A 9,626-nucleotide genomic window follows, 5' to 3' on the forward strand; every position below is an offset into this window, starting at 1 on the left:
ATGAAAACTGTCATAAATTACCATATAACCAAGAATGCTCTATTCTTTGTGGAGAGGGCTTACATAGGCTTGAATAAAAGTATTGATTAAAGTAATGCTCTTTTAAGTAGAAAAAGGTGCATTCAAAAAGTTTTTACCTTGTGTGTGTCACACTTGATGTAAATGTATTTTTTACAGACGAGAAACCCATAGTTGAGGTAACCTTTGTAACAGAGTTTGAAGACCATATCTATGTAGCAATGGATGCTGAGGTCATCCTTTTCTTACATGACCTCATTTCATTGTACATCAAAGAGAAAGATAAAGGTAAGGCAGTACTATTTGTTTTTTGTTTTTATTTCCGATATAGATAATGATTGAACAACACACATGAAGAGCCTGTCATATGGCCATTGTTTTGACCTCATTTTCATGGTTCAGCAACTGCTTAAAATTCTATAAAGTTGTTTTTATCACATGTACTTCTCACTTATTTGTTCTTTATTTCCAATAGAAATAATCATTGAAGAACACAGGTGAAGCACAGACATTTACCAAATACTCCTGTCCTCTGTCAGGTTGTACTTGTTTATAGCATATGCTTTGTTTGATACCTGTAAGATAAGAAAGAAATAAGAATAAGTAGGTTGAAAGTTTGAAATTCTTCATTTTATTTTCTCACTTTCACTACGTCTTCTATTTTTTGGACAGACGGTAGAATGTCTTACAAGACTGATACAGAGAAGAAAAAAGTGACAGACCCAACAGCAGCATTAAAGGAAGATGGCAGAGAATTTAATTGTAAATTCTGGAAGTTAGAACCTACTGTTAGGTAAGCAGTTCAGTAACAAGTAAATGTGACTAATAATTGCATTCAAGATATTATTTTTGCTTATATATCAAGAAGATAGGTAAGTTTTTGAAGAAAAAAAACAAACACCATATTTTTTTTTTTTTTTGGGGGGGGGGGGGAATAAAGAAAGATAAAAACAAAGCAAAAGAACAGTTAAGAAAATATTTACTGGGTTGATGGTTTCACCATAAGTCAATGTAGCTTTCACAGCAACATATACAAGAAGGAAAAAATGATAATGTAACAAAGAGGCCAATCTACATGATTATTCTTCAGTTTTTTTTATAATGACATCATATTGTTCAGATGTTTTCAACTCATTTTCCACTTTAAGGCAAAAGTAAAGACAGATAATCATCCAAAGCATTTATGTTCCTTATTTTTACATTCCACAAAATCAGAAATAAAGAGTTTTTCACCATACATTTTATTACAATTTTATGGTCATAGTTCTATTAAAGGAATATCAAAATAGTTTGAATTATTGTAAAGTAGTGGACTTTGATTGATCTAACATTTATCAAGTGATTTATGAACCATATTCTAGATTAGAATATTTGAGAATTATGTGATGCCTGTTTTAAACATAAGAATGTCATGTTGAGTTGAAAACAAGTTGGATTTTTTCTAAACGCTAGGTTCTTGGTGTTATAATATACAGGGACATTTTTTAATCCTACTCCTTTACAACACTTGAGTTGACCAGTCTTTTTAACTACTAATAAAAGCTTAAATTTCTCAGTGGAGAAAACAGATAATTATAGATTATCGTTGGTCATCTCAACGAGATTGATTTTCTCGCTTGAGCCGGTACAGGGAAAGTGAGAAAAGCAATCGAGTTGAGATGACCAATGATAATCTGTTTATCGCTATTTTACCTATGACGACGTTGTTAATTTCATTGACAACGGCATGTGCGCCCTTAGTTTCTAGCAATAATTTTTCATATCACTCTACTATGCTGAGAAAGGAAATTGTCAGTCAGTAAGATCAAAGGAAAATTTCGTAAAATAGCGATAATACCATTTTCTTATGAAAACAATTTTTTATTTTATAATAATACAACTTGACGAGGCTATACCATTACAAATTATATATTATAGATTACTACATTGGGCCAGTAAAGAAATAGACCCTGTTGGTGTAGATTATGTGTTACAGAAGTTAGGATTTACTCATGCTAGAGTTACTATACCAAAGTGGATGCAGCGTGGATTCATGGACCCACTAGATAAATTCTTATCTATTCTTATCGAATATCTTATAACAGTATTAAGAGAGAAACCTAAAGAACAGACAGAAGGAGAGAGTTAGTGGTTGTGTTATGTCCCTTTTATAGTGTATGAGTATAGATGTTATATATTATGAGTACAATAAACAATTACATTAGTTTTTGTCGAGCCTGCGACTTTTGTCGCAGAAAGCTCGACATAGGGATAGCGATCCGGCGGCGGCGGCGGCGGCGGCGGCGTTAGCTAACTTCTTAAAAGCTTTATATTTTAGAAGGTGGAAGGTCTGGATGCTTCATACTTTGTATATGGATGCCTCATGTTACGAAGTTTCCGTCAGTCACATGTCCAATGTCCTTGACCTCATTTTCATGGTTCAGTGACTACTTGAAAAAAAAGTTCAGATTTTTTGTAATGTTAGATTCTCTCTTATTATAAGTAATAGGATAACTATATTTGGTATGTGCGTACCTTGCAAGGTCCTCATGCCCGTCAGACAGTTTTCACTTGACCTCGACCTCATTTCATGGATCAGTGAACAAGGTTAAGTTTTGGTGGTCAAGTCCATATCTCAGATACTATAAGCAATAGGTCTATTATATTCGGTGTATGGAAGGACTGTAAGGTGTACATGTCCAACTGGCAGGTGTCATCTGACCTTGACCTCATTTTCATGGTTCAGTGGTTATAGTTAAGTTTTTGTGTTTTGGTCTGTTTTTCTTATACTGTATGTCATAGGTCTACTATATTTGGTGTATGGAATGATTGTAAGGTGTACACGTCTAGCGGGCAGGTGTCATTTGACCTTGACCTCATTTTCATGGTTCAGTGGTCAAAGTTAAGTTTTTGAGTTTTGGTCTTTTTTTCTAATACTATGTGCAATAGTTCAACTATATTTGGTATGTGCGTACCTTGCAAGGTCCTCATGCCCGTCAGACAGTTTTCACTTGACCTCGACCTCATTTAATGGATCAATTAACAAGGTTAAGTTTTGGTGGTCAAGTCCATATCTCAGATACTATAAGCAATAGGTCTAGTATATTCGGTGTATGGAAGGACTGTAAGGTGTACATGTCCAACTGGCAGGTGTCATCTGACCTTGACCTCATTTTCATGGTTCAGTGGTTATAGTTAAGTTTTTGTGTTTTGGTCTGTTTTTCTTATACTGTATGCCATAGGTCTACTATATTTGGTGTATGGAATGATTGTAAGGTGTACATGTCTAGCGGGCAGGTGTCATCTGACCTTGACCTCATTTTCATGGTTCAGTGGTCAAAGTTAAGTTTTTGAGTTTTGGTCTTTTTTTCTAATACTATGTGCAATAGTTCAACTATATTTGGTATGTGCGTACCTTGCAAGGTCCTCATGCCCGTCAGACAGTTTTCACTTGACCTCGACCTCATTTCATGGATCAATGAACAAGGCTATTCCTCATTGCTCAGTGTTAAGTTTTTGTGTTTTGGTCTGTTTTTCTTAAACTATAAGCAATAGGTCAACTCTATTTGTTGTATGGAAGAATTGTTAGCTGTACATGCCTGCCTAGCATGGTTCAACTGACCTTGACCTCATTTTCATGGTTCATTGGTCAATGTTTTTGGAAACAAGGACATTGTTTTAATAATGTTTAATCTTAAATTTCTTAGGGCTATTCCAGAAAAATATGTATGGGGTGGAGGTTGGAAGGCAGTTAGTTTCAGCATCTGTCACCCAGACAATTGTAATTGAGAATCGTAGTGCATTATAGTGTGAAAAGTTGCTCTGATACCCATCACCCATGTATTATTAATATAAAGTGCTTTCCAACCCCTACATTTAAATCACAAAACATCAAGGTTAAGTTTTGGTGGTCAAGTCCATATCTCAGATACTATAAGCAATAGGTCTAGTATATTTGGTGTATGGAAGGACTGTAAGGTGTACATGTCCAACTGGCAGGTGTCATCTGACCTTGACCTCATTTTCATGGTTCAGTGGTTATAGTTAAGTTTTTGTGTTTTGGTCTGTTTTTCTTATACTGTATGCCATAGGTCTACTATATTTGGTGTATGGAATGATTGTAAGGTGTACATGTCTAGCGGGCAGGTGTCATCTGACCTTGACCTCATTTTCATGGTTCAGTGGTCAAAGTTAAGTTTTTGAGTTTTGGTCTTTTTTCTAATACTATGTGCAATAGTTCAACTATATTTGGTATGTGCGTACCTTGCAAGGTCCTCATGCCAGTCAGACAGTTTTCACTTGACCTCGACCTCATTTCATGGATCAATGAACAAGGTTAAGTTTTGGTGGTCAAGTCCATATCTCAGATACTATAAGCAATAGGTCTAGTATATTTGGTGTATGGAATGACTGTAAGGTGTACATGTCCAACTGGCAGGTGTCATCTGACCTTGACCTCATTTTCATGGTTCAGTGGTTATAGTTAAGTTTTTGTGTTTTGGTCTGTTTTTCTTATACTATATGCAATAATTCAACTATATTTGGTGTATGGAAATATTTTATGATCTATTTGGCAGTCACGCAGGTTTTATTTGACCTTGACCTCATTTTCAAGGTTCATTGCTCAGTGTTAAGTTTTTGTGTTTTGGTCTGTTTTTCTTAAACTATAAGCAATAGGTCAACTCTATTTGTTGTATGGAAGAATTGTTAGCTGTACATGCCTGCCTAGCATGGTTCATCTGACCTTGACCTCATTTTCATGGTTCATTGGTCAATGTTTAGTTTACTTGGTTAATGTTAAGTTTATGTGACAGTTGTAATAAAGCTTTATATTTAGGACTATAAACATAATATCAATGATTAGTAAAGAAGGCGAGACATTTCAGCGTGTGCACTCTTGTGTGTAATATTAATGTAATATGTATAAGTATACTTGAAAATGTGTCCCAAAAATGTATATATAATTATGTTACCTGGCTGTGATTAGACCACACAATGTTTTTGTTTCACCTAAATGGCATTTTTTTTCCTAGCACCATTTCCAATGACTTAGTCTCTGTAAGCGAAGTGTGTATATTTAAAGATATTTGTTTCAAATACCATTCATTATTGTAAAATAATCATTTTATGTTAAACTTGATAACAATAGTTAAATGTTAATTAGTAAATGTTTCAGGTTTGGAAATTTAGGTATATTGGGAACATTTAAATATTGTAATTAAAGTTATTTTAGCTATTTAGTCAAGGCAAAAGAAAGAAATAACATAGCATACTCAAAGAATCAGGGTTACAGTATACAAAGAATTCTCAACATTTTTGAACTTAATGTACTATATTGGTAACACATTATATACTCTATATTATATGAAATTATTAAATCATTTAAACATTATTTGTTATACAATACTGAAGTTTTATGAGTTAATTTTGTGTAGACATACAGTTTTACGGAGAAATATACATAAAATAATCATGTGTATATGTGTTTTCTTCATTTCACAGTGTCTTCTTTCTCTCTCTAAAAGTGCTAAGTAAGAATTTTACAAATAGTCACTACAAATATTATTGGTGCAAAGGTCAAGTTTAGGTTACTTTATACTTCATCAGATATTCTAATTACTTAAGAAAATATAGCTTTGATGTGATGGGTTTACCAGGACATCTATAAATAATAATTATGTATACCATTATAAATATGTATCTGTTCATTAGAATATTAATTGTATGGCCAGTATGAAATGGGTTGATAATAATCTATATTTTATTTTATGTAGTTTTAAGTAATGTAAATTCAAAAATTATTGTGTACATTTATTATTGCAATTTTCAGGAAAATCTGCATACAAATATATGTATCAGATATCAGAATACGAGATCTTATTATTGCGACACTCATTCAGTAGCATTATTTGCATTAATAAAAACCTCACAATAATTTCTGACTATTACAGTATCTAAAACTAGAAATGTTTTAAAAGTTTCCGAGTACATCGACTTGACCTTGAATAACAGTATGTCTTTACAGTTTTCTTGTTGTGAGTAAATACTGTGATAGATGATTAAAGTGCATCATTTTTGCACTTAAATTTTCTGTACTTATCAAGTTTTGCTAGTATAACTGTCAATCATGTCAATACTTTTAAAACAATACCTTATATATAATAATTGGCATTTTGACACAGATTGCTTTTATATGAAATAAAATGGCATTATGTATATTGCTTGCTGGGATTTAATATTATTTCAATGAAATGGGGGGGGGGGGGGGGGGGAGAAAAATGATTAGGCAGCCCCTTGAGGAATTTCCCACAGTTTCTACTACTTGGGGATCTGTATTATTTATAAGTCAGCTTACATTTTACTTTTTTAATATTTTTTCCCTTTTTACCAAGAGATCTTATACTTTGGCAAACTATTTACTTACTATAGCTTCTTTGTCTGCCTCTGACGCTGGATGCATGCTAGAGGTATAAAAGGAACTTTTCATATTTTTAAAATCATTTCTGAATTAACCAGAAATTTCTAATTGAAATTTGAATGTTTTTTGTTGTTAAAAATTTATAGATTTTACATGGATATAGTACAATTATTTGAAGTATTATGTATGATTATCAAGAGTATATTAGTGTCCATTATATACTATTTATTCATTGTTTGTGTAGTTACTAATGGGCATTGTTTTCTAATGTCAGTACATCTATATACAAACAACAACTGTATTTGTTTATGTAGGACTCAGAGGTACGATGGGACACTGAAGTGCGATGGTCACACTGAAGTACAATGGTCTGTGCCGTAGTGCGATGTTTTCGTTTACAGATGTGTGATGGTCTATATGACAGGCGATGGCTTGTTTAAAATCTACAGATGTGCAATTATTATGAGAAGTAGTTGTTTTAAAGTTAGTATATAAAGCATTCATTTTTGTTTAGGGGCTAGCTGAAACCTGCCTCCTGGTGCTGGATTTTCTCGCTGTGTTGAAGACCCATTGGTGGTCTTGGGCTGTTTTCTGCTCTTTGGTTGGGTTGTTGTCTCTTTGACATATTCCTAGTTTCCATGCTCAATTTTATTATTGTCTATGTATGTCCTTAGTTATAGTTGCGTATTAAATGATAGATCACTGTAGGTGGACATAATTCTGCGTTAACATTTCATCTTTACTTGGTTCCTCATATTTAAAGTTCCTGCTTTTCTGTAATTTTATTATAGGGAGAGTCTGTTTATGGACCCGTATGCATAAAGAGAATTCCATGCTCCATCGTAGTAAAAAAAGATCAGCTACAGAAGGTTAACTTTCCTCTCTCCACCAATCACTACCTGTTTCTGGTAGTATTAAAAGTTTATAAGCACCTTATTGTATAACCTTCAGTTTATTATAAAACCCTGAAAAACTGCTACTTACAAACAAATTGACTTCTATATCGACATGAAAAGCATTGAAAATATAGTTTATTTAGTCCATTGCACTAGGTTGTATCTATTAACAAGATAGCGTCACAATGCCACCATCACACTTCAGTGTCAAACCATTGCAGCTCGGAGTCCTACATCAGGTGTGATTGGGACGCTTAAGTGGGATGGTCAAGCTGGTGTGCGATATTCTATAAGACACTTGATGCTAGTTTAAAATCAACTGATGTCCAATTATTATGAGAGCTTGAATTTTTTACAAGTTAGTATAGGTACCAAACATTCAATATTTCCTCAAGTTGCAGTAAAAAACATCGGTGATCTATCTTATTCATTGTTCTCATTCACATCAGCTGTATAGAATTTTTGCTTATTTTCTTTCATTCTGACTAACCAAGAAGAATTTGCAATTAGTACTGGTTTTAAAAGAAAATAGCTTTTGTATCACTACAAACCAGTAAAAGTCTGAAATGGCCTATATTTGTCCTCGACTGTACTGATTTTTACTCGACCAGTCTTAATTGGTCTGACATTTACTTGATAATACTCGACTGTAGTCTGAACCATACTTAACAGTCTGAACTTGTACTCGACCTTTACTCGACCAGTACTTAACCATTTTATTTTCGTCTGAACCATGCTCGACCTAGTTTGAACCATGCTCGACCTAGTCTGAACCATACTCGACCTAGTCTGAACCATACTCAACCTAGTCTGAACCATACTCGACTAAGTCTTAACCAACCTAGACCTAATTTTTGTATCTATCTATTGTATTTCATCAATTTAGGAACTGTTTTTAACAGCTATTTCCCCTGGCTAGAAATTTGAACAACAATTTGAAATTTAAAATGTATTCAATATGGCATTGAAACCAAAATTTCACAATAAACATAATATAAATTCAACACCATATTTATCAACACTTACATATATATATCACCTTTAAAATAAAAATAAAACAAGCTGATCAAATAATCTCAAAACTGAATTATGACTAATATTTTCAATGTTATTCAAATTTTTTTGAATGTTTCAGATATATTTTATGGTTACTGGATAATTTTCACCATTTACTTAAGCCTTGTATAGATTTATGGTGTCAGTTGAGTTTAGTTAATAATGCAGTGAACATTTTTTTTATTAAAATATATTTAAAACAGTATATAAAGCAACTTAATAAATTTTAAAAATCACACTTTGTTTGGAAAACCAAGAATTTAATATAATCATGATAATAGAACTTCCATAGCAATCCTTGATAACCATTTAAAAAAGGCAATGTGTTCCAAAGTTGCAGAAAAAATTTATTTCAATTAAATTTAAATAACTTTTGTCAAAATTAAAGACATGGCATACAAGAAGCACTTTAATAAGGTTTATTTACCTCAGTACATGTGTGTTTTACAGGTAAAAAGAAAGCCTTTTTTTTCTTAAACTCGTGTATTACTTATGTAGTGAATTCAAAAGGCCTTGCGATTTAAGTTTCACAGGATGTTGCAATTTTTAATGAATGTTAATTAGAAATTAATACTCTCTGACCAGGTGTGATCTTTTTAATGAGTTTGCCCCAAGCAGGAGGTTATTACTTTATACTTTACCACTTATCAGAAGAAAAATTTTATCTATTTCTTTAATTTTTTTATCCCTTTTTGATATATATTATATATAATATATCCCAAATTATAAGAATAGATATATTTCTAATATAAGGTTAAACAATTTCAGTGATTTTTTGGCTGTTGTTACCTCATTAAAAAGATAATTATATAACTATTGTATGTAACCATGAAACCTATATAGTTTTTCTTTAGGAATTTAGGAAAATTAAGTTTAAAAAAAAAACACATGCCAAACAAGAAGCACCCTATTAAGGTTTTAATACCCTCAGATAAGGTGTGGTTTTTTGTTAAAAGAAAATCTTTTTTTTAACAAAACTCTAAAACTTTAAAATTAATATAATTAAATTATTATATAAGATAATTTAATTTAACTATCTCTATTTGATAAATCATAGAATCATGTAAGGATGTAAAAATATGTTTTTATATATATCTTTATTTTATTGTGGCTGTTGTCAGGTCAGAAAAAAAGAAATTAATTTTAACAGCTAAAATTAAAAAAAAGTATAGGTTTTTTGGTCAAGTATGGTTCAGACTGGTCGAGTATTGTTCAGACCTTTGGTCGAGTATGGTTTAGACTGAAAAAATTGGTAGAGT

General features: G+C 32.2%; 1 protein-coding gene and 1 long non-coding RNA gene across 2 annotated transcripts in view; one reads left to right on the forward strand and one right to left on the reverse strand.

Annotated features, from left to right (window-relative positions):
• The window catches only part of LOC127716121 (transmembrane protein KIAA1109-like), an 84,503-nt gene extending 82,283 nt beyond the window's left edge, over positions 1-2,220 (forward strand). The window contains exons 62-64 of the mRNA XM_052222203.1: positions 178-306; positions 691-811; positions 1,936-2,220. Coding sequence (XP_052078163.1) covers positions 178-306; positions 691-811; positions 1,936-2,146 — 461 coding nt within the window. The 3' untranslated portion in view covers positions 2,147-2,220. The remainder of the gene's footprint in view (positions 1-177; positions 307-690; positions 812-1,935) is intronic.
• On the reverse strand, positions 318-6,420 carry LOC127716124 (uncharacterized). Its single transcript, XR_007988769.1, has 2 exons — positions 4,971-6,420; positions 318-593 (listed from the first exon to the last, which is right to left on the reverse strand). It is a non-coding gene; the product is annotated as an uncharacterized LOC127716124 (long non-coding RNA).
• Positions 6,421-9,626: the final 3,206 nt, after the last annotated feature.

This window comes from Mytilus californianus, unplaced genomic scaffold (assembly GCF_021869535.1).
Source record: "Mytilus californianus isolate M0D057914Y unplaced genomic scaffold, xbMytCali1.0.p SCAF_9, whole genome shotgun sequence".
Classification (NCBI taxonomy): Eukaryota; Metazoa; Mollusca; class Bivalvia; order Mytilida; family Mytilidae; genus Mytilus; species Mytilus californianus.